The sequence below is a fragment of the Perognathus longimembris genome, chromosome 20 (assembly GCF_023159225.1).
Source record: "Perognathus longimembris pacificus isolate PPM17 chromosome 20, ASM2315922v1, whole genome shotgun sequence".
In the NCBI taxonomy this organism is placed as follows: domain Eukaryota; kingdom Metazoa; phylum Chordata; class Mammalia; order Rodentia; family Heteromyidae; genus Perognathus; species Perognathus longimembris.
This window is the reverse complement of record NC_063180.1, coordinates 37442315-37458913: the sequence shown is the minus strand read 5'-3', so window position 1 is coordinate 37458913 and position 16599 is coordinate 37442315. Positions and strand designations below refer to the sequence as shown.

The 16599-nt window shown below is 35.5% G+C and overlaps 1 protein-coding gene across 7 annotated transcripts in view; it reads right to left on the bottom strand.

The window, feature by feature from the left end:
* Positions 1-16599, bottom strand: part of Mef2a (myocyte enhancer factor 2A) — an 88412-nt gene that overhangs the window by 46829 nt on the left and 24984 nt on the right. For all 7 annotated transcript variants that reach the window (XM_048329800.1, XM_048329802.1, XM_048329798.1 and 4 more), the window contains 2 exons: positions 10837-11028; positions 1581-1784 (listed from right to left, as the gene is read on the bottom strand). In XM_048329800.1, coding sequence (XP_048185757.1) covers positions 1581-1784; positions 10837-10890 — 258 coding nt within the window. In that variant the 5' untranslated portion in view covers positions 10891-11028. The remainder of the gene's footprint in view (positions 1-1580; positions 1785-10836; positions 11029-16599) is intronic.

Genomic DNA, 16599 nt, shown 5'->3' with positions numbered 1-16599 from the left:
CATGTTTTGTTGTGTTATGTCTAGATATGCACATGTACAAATTTAAGAGTAATGTTAATTTTTTTTTACTATAAGGAAATGTTCCCAGCTACCATGGGCAATATGGTCTTATTTAGAAATAGCACAGCATTATGTAAGGAAGCATTGCACACAAACTGAATGAAAGGAAGGTTTTGACAAGCTGATCAACCAGTTTTCCCTAGCTACTTTCATTGCTTAAATCATCCTTGAATGTTTTGTTTCGTTTATAAGTTTATGCTGATTAGAATTTCACTTATCCCCAATATCATCACTAATTGGAGGGCAGCTCTGGGGTTTAAACTCAAGGCTTCATGCTCGTCAAGCAGTCACACATAGTTCAACACTTCAACTATGCTCCCAGCCCCAACTGTTTACATTACTCTTCAAAACTCATCTGACGGCTTTTAAATGCTATAGCTACATCACATAAGCATCATTCTCAGGTCTGATATGGATGACCTGATTAGCAAATTTTAGAAAAATGTGTGCATTATCACCACTAGGAAGAAGAACTGAGATCTGGATATGTACTACAAGCAAGGATGCAGGTGCATCATCTTCACAGGTTAAAGAAGACTAATTTTATGTGTTTCACAAACTACTTATTTGCAACGTGAATCCTTGTAGTGTCCTTGAAATACAGTCCATTGTCAGTATCTATACAATCTTACTGAACAACAGAATACTAGAACTTATTCCTTCTTCTTTGGAGTGGCACTGGGGTTTGAACTCAGGGCCTTTCACCTGCTAAGCAGGTACTTTTGCATTTGAGCCACACTCCCAGGCCTTTTTGCTCTGGTTGTTTTTTCAAAAAGGATCTTGCTTTTTGCTTTGTATGTAACTAAGATAACAGGCCTGGGCCACCATGTCCAGCTTTTTACTGGCTGCAATTGAATTGGCCTAAAATTGTGTTTCTCTAGATCTCAGACTCCCAAGTAGCTAGGATTATAGGCATGTGAGCTACTATGTCTGACTGGTTTTGCTTTATGAAAGTTTTATTTTTAAAATACTCTTTTTGAATAGATAAAAATCATTCTTTACAAAACAACTTCTTAAACTTAGATAGAAAAAAAACCAACTTCTTTTTCACACAATTAAGCTGACAGAACTATGAGAGATACTGAATAGGTTGTGGATAAAAAAACAAAAAACCAAAAGACTTTCTTTCCTTCCCCCAACTGAAGCGTCCTTAACAAAACAAATATTTTCTTTCCTTTTCATTAGTGTTGAAAGTTGTGAGTTATTGCTAACATAATAAAACTATTAAAGCCTATTAAAATTATAGCTTTTAATTTAAAAATTCATACAAAATACATAAACATAGACAAAATGTTAGACTATACTGGCCAGTAGATTTATGTAAGAAAAGAGGCCAGCTTACTTTATTTGATTGAATAGGATCTGTTTATAGCACAAGTGGGTCATCATACAGCAATTTTAGATTCTTCTAAGAAATGATTCTATATTTTGGACATACAAAGCAATCTGGCACTTAATGTTACTTAACAGAAGATTTAATTGTTATCTGCAATTCATGAATTACTAGATATGTGTGTTACCTCCACAATATCCGAGTTGGTTCTGCTTTCATGAGGCTCATTATATTCTGTATACTTGAGAAGAACTTTGTCCATATCAGTGCTGGCATACTGAAACAGTTTGTTAGAGCTGTTGAAGATGATGAGTGCTATTTCACAGTCACAGAGCACACTAAGTTCATAGGCTTTCTTCATCAATCCAAACTTTCTCTTTGTGAATGTGACCTGCACAATCAAAGAAAAAAGTACCTTTTATTAATAGCATTAGCAGTTGAAATTTAGGCTATTTGAAGCTGAGTCTTTTTTCAATATGGAGCCAGATTTCAAAGACAGGAATGAGTCCTAGTCTCAAGCTCCACCTGTGCCTCTTCATTCCCTATTCTGCCACAGGTCTACAGTCTTCCCTGGTTCAAGGTTTCTCCTTATCCTTGGCTGTGACTACACAGAAGCGGGGAAAAAACAGAAGGAAACACTAACCAATGGGGTCCTTTACCATTGAGCTTAAACCTATTAAAACCTGTTCCCTACTCCATTTTAGGTAACCTAACAGCACATCAGGCTTTAATCCCTAAACAACAACTAAAATATTCACTAATCTAGCTTATACTTTTCTTCCCTCTCAAACCTTCCTACTGCTCCCACTGAATTCAGTTTAGAATCAGCAAATTCTCTGATGTTGTCAAATCTTCTTTTACTATTTATTCTTCTAACTGAAATATGCTACTTATAAAGCCCTTTCACAGAACCCCCAATTTTTTTATTTCTTTAAAAATATTAGATATTGCTTAAACTCAAGGCCCTATTTTTTCCTACTCTTTCCTTCAAAAACCTCAGATATTTTGAAGCCTGTGCTACGAAATCATATCACCTAATAATCCTCCTTGTGGTGAGTCCAAAGTGATCCAGTCCTATCAGTCCTTCTCATGCAGTATCACCTGACTACCCTGCTTTTGCAGTTTACTTCTTCACCAGCTGATTTCAGTGCCTGTGCACTAGATTTGCTGTTCCTTTCTCTCTTGGGCACATGTCCATTGCTCCCATGGTCACATATTCAACTTCCCATTCACCAAGAATCTCAATTGCATGAAATCCCCCTTTGCTTCTTCTGTAATTTTTCTAGTTCATATTACCTCTCCTAAAACTGTTATACTTATGAAGTCCTCCAATCCATTTACATGCCATTTTACTACTACAGGTCAAGTAGTCCTTATCCAAAATGCTCAGGACCATACATGCTTCAGATGAGACTTTTTTGTGGACCACCTGCATGCACACAATGAGATAGCTTGGAGGTGGAACCCAGCTCTAGCCATATGTTTACCTTATACACATACCCAAAGTCTTTAGCATGTCTGAGTTGTGAAATTTGCCACTGTGTGGCATTATAATACACGAAAGGTGCAGATTAAGAGCACTGGGATTTTGGGTTTCAGATTGAGATCAATTCTCTTTCTAGCTGACAATCCATCACTGTTTCTATTTCTTCCACACATACAACATTTACATAGCTCCAAGCAAGGACTGACTCCCTAAACATATACCCAGTTACCCTTTTATCTCTATGCTAGTAGCTGACTATAATAATTCCTAGGAATGGAACTTCTCACCCCCCAAACCTGGTGCTTCTGAAATGAGGCCTGATATTACTAACTTCACTTATTTGGTCATTACCCCATTCTGAATCTCATTTGTGATTTCCTATCTTCTCTCCCACAACTTCACTCCTCTGATAACCTCACCTTTAATCTTAAAAAAAAATGGAAATGAAAGAATTATTTCATGTCTTCATCACCAAATCTATCATTCTGTTTCATCTGTACCTTTCCCCAAGCTCGGTTCTCTGCTAATACTGACATATCTGCTCCTATTCTTTCCTGTGTTTCCCAATCTCTTCCTCCTCGTGGTCTTCTTCTGCTTTATTAGATTGAATAGATCAGCATTTCCACATGCCCTGACATCTCCTTCGACTCTACATTGCCACTCCAGTCTCCAACCTTTCTCTTTGCTCTCAACTTCAGAATAAAAATGTCTGAAAGAAGTGTCTACAGTCACCTATTTCTTACAGCCACATCTCTCCTTGACTAATTAAAACTAACTTCCATTCCCATATTACCTAGACTACTCTTATCAATTCCACTGTCACCCTTAATTTACACAATTAAGGTCCAGTCATGTAAATTCTCGTCTTTACATCTTCTCATCTTTACATCTCAGCCATGTTGTCACATTTAAAAGAAAAAAAAATCTTCAGAGGCTGGGAATATGGCCTAGTGGCAAGAGTGCTTGCCTCGTACACATGAAGCTCTGGGTTCGATTCCCCAGCACCACATATATGAAAAACGGCCAGAAGGGGCGCTGTGGTCTTGAGCGGGAAAAAGCCAGGGACAGTGCTCAGGCCCTGAGTCCAAGGCCCAGGACTGGCCAAAAAAAAAAAATCTTCAAATCAACCTGTCAGTTTATAAGGACAATGTCATCCCTTCACCCACTCAGTCTTCACTTTCTACTGGACATACTCTGCACACAATGTGCCTTGAGTCCACTGCCTGCTCCTCAGCTTTGACTGCTACTCCTCTCCCTTTGTTCAACCTCCACATTGAGCAGATGAAGAAGCTTTTAACTCGGGCTCCCTTCTCCTTCTATTCTATTCTTGCCAGTGAATGTATCATGGTTTTAGTGTCAATAAGCTTTTCCACACTCTTACTCATTTCAATAAAGGTACAATCATCATTCAAATAACAACCACAAAACCAGTGTGAAGAATTACCCTTGCTCATTCTTAATAGTCTACACCCTATCTAATTCATCATCCAATTTTGCCAACTTGATCTCTAAAATATATCCTAATTCTCTCCATTTCTATCTATACCACTACCATTCAATATAAGTTACATCATAATGTTCTTACATATAATGACCTTAATAGATTTTCTGCTTCATCTCTAATTGCCAAGTAACTGCAAGTGATTTTTTTTAATATAATTTGATTGTTATTATTGAGGAGTTGTATAGAGGGGTTACAATTTCATGAGTCAGGTAATGAGTACAATCCTTCTTAGACAATGTCACCCCTTCCTTTGCTTTCTCCCAGTTTTCCTTTCCCATCTGTGAGTGGTAATTTTAAAACATAGATCAAATTAAATTGCAGCTTAGGGTTTTTCACTACACAGAAAATAAAAGACATCTCCTTTGTGGACTGGGAATATGGCCTAGTGGTAGAGTACTTGCCTCGTATACATGAAGCCCTGGGTTCAATTCCTCAACACCACATATATAAAAAAGGCCAGAAGTGGCGCTGATGCTCAAGTGGTAGAGTGCTAGCCTTGAGCAAAAAGAAGCCAGGGACAGTGCTCAGGCTCTGAGTCCAAGACCCAGGACTGGCAAAAAAAAAACAACAAAAAACAAGACATCTCCTTTATACCCATTAAGCCATACTAGCTACTGACCACAGCTTAAGGGAAGAATATTCAACCCACAAGATAAGATGGTAATAAAATGTAAGACACAAAACAGGAAAATAAGCCATTAGAATCTATAATTTTCCTTGATTTTAGCATTTCACTTCAGAATAAGCCTGGTGCCATACAAAGGTTTCCCTTACCTTAGAAGACATATAAAACTGAATATCAATAAATGTCAACTAATTAGTAGGGTTGATTAGTAATGTTGCCACATTACAATTCATAAATTTTGTGTCATAGACAACTCAACCTAAAATAGGCTAGTCAGAGAATGCTAACTACATAATTACAATATACAATTTTACAACTCCAAGGCAATTACAATTTCTTAAGCCAACTACATTAATTACATTAAAATAATATAGGCCAGGCATTTGTAGCTCACGCCTATAATTCCAGTGACTCAGGAAGCTCCTGAGGATCATAGTTCAAAGCTAGCCCAGGCAGAAAAGTTTGCGAGACTCATCCTTACAAAAAGCTGGAAGCAAAGCTGTAACTAAAGTGGTAGAGTGCTAGCTGAGGAAATAAGAGAGCAGGCACACATTAAGGCCAAGTTCAAAGCTCCCCCAACAGTTCTATTCAGTAAAAAATTAATTAATTAAATAAATTAAAATTCTAGGAAGATACTTGTGGTTGATTGTTGTTGGATAAACACTGACTGACAAGTAGTTTCATTTGGAAATCAAAAGGGGTGAACGACTGACAGCCAATTCTGCAAAAATTCAATGGTAGAGGACGATACTACCAGATATAAAATTACAGTAATTAGAATAGTACAGAATTGAGAAGGATAAACAAAATAGTCAAATAGAACAAAACAGAATGGAGAAATAGACCCACGCATATATTGTTACTTGATTCATGACAAAGGCAATGAGGAAAGAATAGCTTTTGTAATAAATTATGCTGAGCCAACTATTTAATTTCTAAAGTAATACATCTTGACCACTACACCATACCCTCAAATAATTCTATATGGTTAACAGATTTCTAAAACTTAAACACTCTGACAAAATCCAAAAGAATTATCTTGAGAGTTTGCTTGGAAGTTCTAGCAGAGGCCCTCCTTCCTCTACCAGGGAAGGTCATCCTCTTTGACCAAGCATGACACTTTGGGAGAAAAGCAAATGGAATCATAATGGGAAAAAAGATACCACTTCGCCAGTCAGATTAGCAGAACCAACCTTTGTGGATCAATAGGGTGAAAGATGTCACAACCAGATCATCCTCATATCCTACAATAGGTATCCTCACAGCCTTGCAATATGCAAAGATTTCTTAAATATGATACAAACAGCCTCACCAATAAAGGAAAGAACAGAAAGGTAATACAAGGTAGGCACTGCAGTACATACTTATAGTTCAATCTAATCAGGAATGCTAAGGAGGGAGAATCACATCAGTCCACAAGTTTGAAACAAGACTGACAACATACTAAGACCTTATCTTGAAAAAAAAAAAAAAAGAAAGCAAAATGAATGCCTATAAACCCAGCACTTGAGTTCAAGGCCAGCCTGGGCTACATAATAAGACTAACTCAAGGAAAATAAAAGCAACTACAAAGCGAGTTTTTCATAAAGAAAAAGATTAATAAAGTAAAAAGGCAAGCCATGATGTGGCACAAAATATTTGTCACAAATCTAATAGACAAACCATTTTGATAAGTATATGTGTGGTATAATACATATCACATGTTAACCTAATTAATATTAGTGTATTTATATTAGCATTATATTCTCCCATTAGAGAGGCAAGTCATTAAAAAGGGTAATTAAATGTCCAATAAGAAACACAAAAAGGTAAAAACTTCATCAGACATTGTGAAAACAAGATTAAAATAAATGACTACTTTTCATTATAAGACTAGCTAAGATGAAAATCACAATACCAGCAGGAATGAGGATTTGGAACAGTTGGACTCTTGCATACTGCTAGCAAAAACAAAAGAAAACTTTTTTCAGCTGCTACAAAAGTTAATCGCATGTACGCTTTAGAACTCAGTAGCTGTACCCACAGACAACTAAGTGTTCACATGTCCAAAATATGAATATTAAAGAATATTAAAACCGCATCCTTCAGACTAGTATCAATGTAGAAAACAACTGAATTTCTATTTAAAATAGTTTTTTTTAAAAGGGTGGAAAAAGCCATGAAATTCTGAACAAAAAGAACAAGAATGGAAGTATCACAATACAAATCACAAATTATGTTACCAAGTCATAGTTATAAAAACAGCAAGGCACTAACAAAAAACACATATGTAGACCAATGAAATAGAATACCTTGAAATAAACCTACAAATCTATAATCATCTAATTTTTGATAAAGTTGCTAAAAACATGTTGGAGAAAGAACATTCTCTTCAACAAATGATGTTTAGGAAAAATGTATATCCATGTGTAGAAAAACAGAACTAGATCCCAATCTCTCAGTTGTGTAAAAAATCAATTCAATATGTCTCAAAGATCTTAATGTAAGACCTGTAACTTTGAAATTATTACAAGAAAACATGAGAAACTTAAAGATGTAAGCATGGGCATAAATTGTATGAATAAGACTCCAATTGCTGAGAAAGAATAAGAATTGACAAATGTGACTGCATCAAGTTGAAAGTTCCTGTACACCAAAAGGAACAATTACCAAAGAAATAATCTACATAATGTAAGAAAATCTTTGCCCGGTATTCATCAGACAGAAGATTAACATTCAGAATATATAGACTCAAAAATTAAAGAATACCAATTAATAAATGGGCAAGTAAATTGGATAGTTCTCAAAAGTAGTACAGATGGCAAAACATGAAGAAACATTTGGCATCCCTAGGCATAATGGAAATGAAAATTAAAATGACAATGAGATTCTATTTTACCCAAGTCAGAATGGCTAGCAAGAAAACAAAAAGCAAATGTAGAGTATGGGGGAAGGGAGTGACCCTCATAATAGGTAGCAACTCTGAAAATCAATATGGAAGTTCCTTAATAAATAAACCAAAAGTAGGGGCTCAAGGCATTGCTCAGTGGAAAAGTGCTGGTTTAGCAAGTTCAAATACCAGTGCCGCAAATAAATAAATGAACAAATAAATAAATAAGATTAGAACTACCATGGAGTATACAGTAGAAATAACAGCACATCTATGTTTACAGTAGCATTACTCACAATGGCCAAGCTAAAGAATTAGCTGGAGTACCCATCAGCCAATGAATGGATATAGTATACACACACATACACACAATGTACATCCAATATACACATGTATATGTAAAGTGGAATATTATTCAGCTATACTTTAACACAAAGTTTTCTTTTTTTAAAAAAAAGGTGATTAATCAATGCCTCCATTGATTAATGCAGTTTTCACCAAACCCACCAATGGGAAGCAAAGTGAAGCAGCTCTTCACGTGCACGGTACTGTCATCCCCCAGATTTTCTATATTGTCTTAAGCCCAGTGACCTATTTTGTGATTCTTATGTTCTATCATTCACAAATACCTTGTTCTCACCTTCTCCAGCAACTGTTCCCTGAACCATCTCTTTTACTCTTACACACCTAAATTTACTTCTATGGATCATATACTTAAAATCTCTAAGCAGGCTATATAATTTAATGACTTCCAAGGACCTAAGTTAGTACTCTGAACATCAAAATACATATTTAATTTGGATAAATAAAGGACATTAGAAACAATTTCCCCCTTTATAGAAAAAATTGGGGGGCTGGGAATGTGGCTTAGTGGTAGAGTGCTTGCCTAGCATGCATGCAGTCCTGGGTTCAATTTCTCAGTACCACATAAACAGAAAAAGTCCAAAGTGGCGCTGTGGCTCAAGTGGTAGAGCCTTGAGCAAAAGAAGCTCAGGGACAGTGCCCAGGCCCTGAGTTCAAGCCCCACAACTGGCAAAAAGAAGAGGAAAAAGAAAGAAAGAGAAAAAAAGCTTTATTCAGAATTTAAAATTTTTAAAAAATCAGTAAAATTAAGATGCCATTTGTTTATGACAAATTGTGTTTATGTCTTGTCAAATCTCAAAAGTAAATTGCTTCACTGTACTCTTTATATCTTTCCTTCATTCTTTGCTGAAATTATCTGAGAGAGAAATTCAGATAGCCCTTGTCCTGTTTGTAGCCCTTGTCCTGTTTGGCAGCATTAGCTAAAAAGATGACTTAGCAGATAAATCCATTAAAGAAACAGGCTAACTGCAGTTGCTGCAGCCTGAAGCAGGTTCCATCTTTTTAACAAAGGCATTTCTTCAACTTATAAAGTTCAATAGCACAGTTACCTACAAATTCCTAGCTCCTCTTTTCCTCTAGGCATGTAGAATCGATTTCCACAGGTAAGTCCAGTCTAGCTAGACCTAGGTAAACATGATCATGTGTGGGATGAGAGCTCAGGAATATTATGACTTTCCCACTCATATGTTATTCTCAAATAAACACACAACATGCACACACAGATTTATGAAAGGAGGTTTACCTGCACCTCTGGCATGGAGAATCATTCCTTTGAGATGATGAATAATCATTTCATCAATCTGGCCTATTTTATCAGCCTTCATAATGTATCTGCATCATACTGTATGGGCCATTCTTTGCTAAGCAACCTTCGTGAGTGGAAATGGGGCTCTCCTCAGTCTATAGGCTATTGTACTTGCTCCCACTAGCTGTTCAGTTGAGTTTTGACTCTGGTTCTTCCTACATTCAGATAAACGACAACCCTGATTGCAGAACTTATCTTCAGGGTTGTTCTGTGCCAGTAAGTTCATAAACTGCACTTCAAAACTTCTGTAGTCTTCTCACAGATAGCATCTCTCCTTCTTGAACATGCTGTAAATAGTTCATTTATGATATTCTACAAAATTATTTTTCTTTTTTGTAAACCAAGGGGTCAGCAAACATCTTTTTTTTTTTTTTTTTGGCCAGTCCTGGGCCTTGGACTCAGGGGCCTGAGCACTGTCCCTGGCTTCTTCCCGCTCAAGGCTAGCACTCTGCCACCTGAGCCACAGCGCCCCTTCTGGCCGTTTTCCATATATGTGGTGCAGGGGAATCGAACCGAGAGCTTCATGTGTAAGAGGCAAGCACTCTTGCCACTAGGCCATATTCCCAGCCCAGCAAACTATCTTAAAAGGCTAGAGACCAAAGATCTTAAGGCTAAAAGCCATATAGTCTTGGTAGTAATGACTCAATTTTGTTGTAATGAAAAAGTATGAAATGAATGTATACATCGTGTTCTAAATAAAGCTTCATTTCACAAAACAGGCAGCTAGCCTATGGGTCACAGTTTTCTCCAGACACAACCTTTGGTCTTCATACATCAGCAGTAGCACCGTAATTATTCTGAATTGATGAGGATTTACTGATACTGGTACTGCAAAGTTATCAATCAAAGCTGAGTTACTATACACAAATGTTTTAGAAATGTATGATATACTGAACTTAAAAATCAACAACTATTGTCACTATTTCTAAGTGAACCAGAACGTATAACTGATAAGAACATACTGACAATTTCAGTTAGACTTTAGTTAATAATAGAGATAATTTGAAAATAATAATCAATATAAGACTAACAATTATGCATACAATAATGTATCAAATGCCAAACATCACATGGAAAATCTATCCTATTAATAATAGCAGGAATACAGTGATTTGACTTTATGCCTATCTAAGTCACCTACAGAATTTCTGCAATAAAAAGTGTCTTTAACACACAGGATGGTCAGACATCTTATAATTATAGAATTAAAAATTAAAGTTAAGAAAATATCAACTATTTTATGTTTTTAAAAAGTCTGTATCAATTAAGTAAGTTAAAATTTTCATTTACCTGCCGGTTCCTTTCATCCATTATGCGTGTGATTTGTATTTTCTTCCGCCCCATTTTCAGTCACCTTTCTTTCCTTATATTCCAAATATTTAATTCAAAAATTAATTTTCTTCAATACCCTAATGCATCGTACACAGCTTCTATTATTTCAGTTTCTAGTCCAAGGGCTACAGCTGAAATATTCTCTAAGATCTAAAAGAAAACACAGATTAGAAGATTTCAGTTCTATAAGTTCAAGAATCATCAAAATGTTATACAAATTTCAAATCAACTTTTAGGGCATAAAAGTAGACAGCATTACTAGTTGAGATTTCTGAGTGATACCATTAGTAAATAAGCTTATTAATTTTTCTCCTAAAATATATTTTAAATCTATTTGTGCTCCTATCTTAATGTTGAGGTTTTTCTCCATTACATAGTAAATGCAACAATAGCAACATTACTAAGATTTTTCTAAGTGCCAGGTACCTTAAGTATGTATAAGCCTTAACGCATTTAATCGTAACTAGAATCTAGCAAGTTAGATAAAATTATCTCCATTTTTATGAACAGGAATATGAAGACATAAAAAAGTTAAAAAAATGTGCAAAGGTCACAGGATAAGGGGGTAGAACGTGGGACAAGAATTCTGGAAGACTGGCTTCAGAACTTCTCTTACTTAAGAGCTTCTGATGGTCTCTTAATGTGTATAGCCTCCAGATAACTTTACAAATTCTGGAAAATCTCCTGTCAAATTACTATGTCAGTCTACAAAACCTCTGGTAGAACTTTCACATAATATGCCTTTAAATGAAATAGAATTTCTTTGGTCATTTAATAAACATCAGTCAACACTCAGTTCAAATATCTCCCTGATGAAGCTAAGCTCCTCTTGGCAGAATAAACTGTAACACCTCCAAGAAGAGAGAGATGGCAGAAGAGAAAGAATGGAAGGGAGAAGAGAAAGAATATGAGAACATAAGCATGTGAGAATATGAGAACATGTAAATTTCACATTTTTCAAGCCTTCAAGGATGTTTTATCCAATTTATGCATAATACAGATTATAGTGCTCTACATGGTGGTTGCCCTGCTTTAAAACCCTGTGACTAAAACATACACAATAAAAAGAACTACTTATGAAGGAATGAGAAATAAATATTTTAAAAAGTAATAGATCTACAGGCAATATTATTGAAGTATTTTAATCTGTAAAACTGAAGTCATACTGTGCAAATCTGATTAAATCTTAACAGACTCCCCATGTTTTATCACTACCAAATGAACATCAGTGCATCCTTTCTTTCTTATCTTCCTTCATTTATGGTTTAAAAATTAAATTTTATTGACAAGGTGTTGTGCAAAGGGGGTACAGTTACATAATAAGGCAGTGAATACATTTCTTGTGATATCTTATACCTCATTTTTCTTTCTCTTCCCTAGACCAGGTAGGCATATATACAATATCCAGTGTACCAAAATTATATACAGTAACCACGTAGGGTATGCCACAGGAAATTCATTTATTGTATTTTTCATTCATACAAGTGAGCATTTACTTACAATTTAAACCTATTAATTGATCACCTACTTATAATAAATTTACTTCCAAACACTGAATGAGGCATAAGGAAAAAAATAGTATGTGAGGACATGATTCTTATTCACAGAGTTCATATTCTATAGAGAAAAAGGCAACAAATAACCACACAATGGAGTGAAAAGTAAAAAGTTTATCTGACCTAAACTCATGGGTCAGGAAGTTGTGACTCATATTCAAAACTTGAGTATGAAGATCTACATGCCAAGCAGAGAGAACAGCATGCCCTCATGATCCAGGACAAGTCAGTAAGAAACATCAGAGGAACTGAAAGATGGGGACCTAAACAAAGAAGTCACTGTGTTGTAGATCATTTCTTGTTTCCTTGACAGAAATGCATTATAAATGGAAGAACTTGACCTACTCCAAATCATGTTCTCTAACACATCACACTGTCATTATAAAAAACTTGTGCTGCAGAATGTAAAATAAATATTCACAAATTTTAAGTATTCAAGATCTGCTAATGCTTGTATACCTTCCCCCCCCCCCCCATTTTTTTTTTTGCTATGGATTCCAAAACTATCGAGTAAGGAACTGAGAAAATAGATTAAGTTTCTGCGAGATCTCCAAGTAGGGAAACAAAAATTAGTTACAGGGTCTGCCCAAAAGTACTGGCCCTAGTAAAACATACCAGGCACCTGGAGAGACTCCAAAGAACTATGTCCCAGGCACAGAGATAAACCAGAAATAGACTAACATGCATGGATAGAAAGAAAGAATAGCTACAAATCATCTCAATCCCAGATCAAATTAGAGGTAATCTAGACTAGTAAGGGTTATTAGTACAGCTACATACCAGTAGCAAAGGTAACATTAACCAGAATTGAAATTATATTTTACCTATTTTCATATAAAATACCTAGAAATAAAAATAGCCAGCAAGATATAAGCAAAATTCTCCAAGGTTTAAAAAATGACATTAAAAACAGACCTACAACAGATCCACTAAGTATTAAAATTTTAGAGTTGTTCAAGAAAGTTTAAAAAATCTTTATAAACAATAATAAAAATGTAAAAAAGCATGAATCTGAAAACAGATTTATTTATGGACTAGTTTAATAACAAGTTAGGCATCCCTGAGGGAAATAACAACAAGTCAATCACCCCAGAACACAGAAAAGAGGAAAGCAATAGATTGATAAACATGAGACTGAGACATACAGAAAAGAGTATGGAGTATGGAGAAAGGATCCAAAAATATGTGAATGGAGTCCCAAAATATGGTAGAAAAGTAGTTGATGACATGTTAAAAACTTTCAAAACAGACTGAGATTTCAAGCAACAAATTTATAAAACCTTAAGGAAAATAAATATAATAAACACAGTTAGGCTCATCAAAGATGGATGCTGGTCTCCCACAGAAAGATGGTCAGAATGAGGGCCCTTGACCTTAAGACACAACAGTAAGATTTACAGCTAGCTGACTTTTTCACATGAATAATGAAGCCAGAAGCCAGAAGAGTAATATCTTCAAAGTGCTAGAGGTGGGAAAAGAATGCCAAACCAGAATTCTTTATCTGAGAAACAATATCCTTCAGAAATAAAGGTAAAACAGACACTTTGAGGGAAAGGGAAGCAGTACCATCAACACTAAAGGGTCCTTGTCTTCAAATGGGAAGAAGATACCAGAACAATCAACAGGGTAAATAACTAGTGAATAAATATTAAGAAATACCAACAACAATATTTTGTAGGATTTAATGCAGCAATACACAGCGTAGGAGTAGATAACTGGGGAAGGTAGCTATGAAGATAAAGAATGCATATCATAATCTCTAGGACAACTAGCGGAAGAATCTTGCAAGTATAGGTAGCCACAATAAAAAGAGAAAAAATGGATTCATAAATAATCCAAAGGCAAGGAGATATAAATAGAAAGTGAACACGGAGATAAAGATATCTCATCCCAATATGTAGGTATTTGCACTAAATATAATTCAAGTTAAACCTCCAATTATTTTTTAAAAGGTAGAATACTAAAGATCAAGGCAATCAAGAAATGATTACAAGACTACATTTTTAAAGTGAAGACAAAAATGAACAGAAGTTCAATTCACCAGGAAGATGTAACAATTCTAAATTTAACAGCCCCTAATAACACATTTAGTCACATTCCTAACAAAAATCTATGCAAAAACCATAACAAAGAGTTTTCTGTTTAAGTAGGAAAAATTATATCATTATTCATTATCACATAATCACAAATCATTTCTCTTTTAAAATTTAACTGTAACACAGAAAATGACCACTTACAGTAGTTAATTATCATGGTTAAGATATAAAATGCTTACTACATGATTTTATGGCAGTAGCATTTTTCTCTACTCCACATTTCTCAATACTTTTGTATACTCTATAAATCAAAACAAAAGTAAGGGCTGAACATAAAAGATGATTAGAAATGTGTCCAGGACAAACACATGGCAGACAATGAGCCAATGTTTACAATGTATTAACATTTCTTGCTAATTGCAACATCAAAGATGCATGCTCTTTTTTTTTTCTGACACTCAGTACACTTATAAACAATGTTTACACATGACTCCAATATTCTACCAATTGTACATGGAATGGAATGTGTGAAAGTTCCCACACACAAGTCTGTTTAAACGTTGTACTGAATTTTGAAGATACAAAATTATACTCTTTTTTTTTTTTTTTTTTTTTTTTTTGGCCAGTCCTGGGCCTTGGACTCAGGGCCTGAGCACTGTCCCTGGCTTCTTCCCGCTCAAGGCTAGCACTCTGCCACCTGAGCCACAGCGCCGCTTCTGGCCGTTTTCTGTATATGTGGTGCTGGGGAATCGAACCTAGGGCCTCGTGTATCTGAGGCAGGCACTCTTGCCACTAGGCTATATCCCCAGCCCCAAAATTATACTCTTCCTAAACAAAGTCAAGCTAAGAAACATATGAGTATGCAAATACATATAAAGTCCAACCCCCATCTCAAATGCACAATTATAACCAGTTGATTTAACAAAGCTGTCTCAGTAACTGAAGAAAGGCAGCTCAAAATAAGAGGATGAAATAAAAAGAAAAGGATTTAACCAAGTTCACAATGTAATAGAATACTACACCAAACAACTAAAAAATATACTTTCTTTATAACTACATACCAAACACAGATATATTCTCTGATCTCAATTAATCTAGAAATAATAAAAAAAATTCACCTGAAAGACTCTACATGTAAGTATGAAACAATAACTGTAAATGATCCATACTATAAAGAAGTCACTGAAAATGAGAACATATTTCAAATGGAATGCTATTAAAATATTTTATATCAAAATTATGAGATACAATTGAAGTCATGCTTACTAGAGAAAAACTTTTTTTTTTTTTTGGCCAGTTCTGGCTTCCTTTTGCTCAAGGCTAGCACTCTGCCACTTGAACCACAGTGCCACTTCTGGCCATTTTCTGTATATGTGGTGCTGGGGAATTGAACCCAGGGCCTCATGTATACGAGGCAAGTTCTCTTGCCACTAGGCCATATTCCCAGCCCCTAGAGAAAAACTTTTAACTTTAAATTTGGTATACAGGGGAGGATGGGCCAAATTTCAATTTCTTAATAGCCATCTTAAAGAGTCACAAAAAAGAAGAATCTCGAGCATCAGAAATGAAGAAATAAAGGCTAAAGTAAAAGAAATAAAACAAAACATACAACAGAGATCAACAGTTCCTTGGAAGAACTGCATAATAAAATTGAGGTCATTGGCAAAAGTAAAAATGAAAAACATCGTCAAACTATGTGGCCACCAAAGGTCTTCTTACATAAGAGAGCCTGGAAGTGTTTTTCCTATTAGCCCTAAACACATAATTGTCACATAAATACTAATACAAATAACCCACAAAAAATCTGATAATGAAGTGAATTACTTATAACAGGCTAACTTATTAGGCATCATCCCTCTCTCATCTCCTATATTTCCAGTTTACTAATAACTAAATGCAACAATCCTGATTCTACAAGGTCCTAGAAATATCAAGTCCACCATCTTCTCACTGTCCCTAGCCCACTTTTTGTTCCTTTCTTGGGTCCTAATCTACTTCAATTTTCACAAACTCTCTTGTCTCTTGGCCTCTATCCCTTTTTGCCTCCATCCCTTGTGTCTCCATATGATGGCAAAATTCTATTCCTGAGAGGATCTGCCTCCAGCAATGTAGCTAAAAATGTCTAGAGG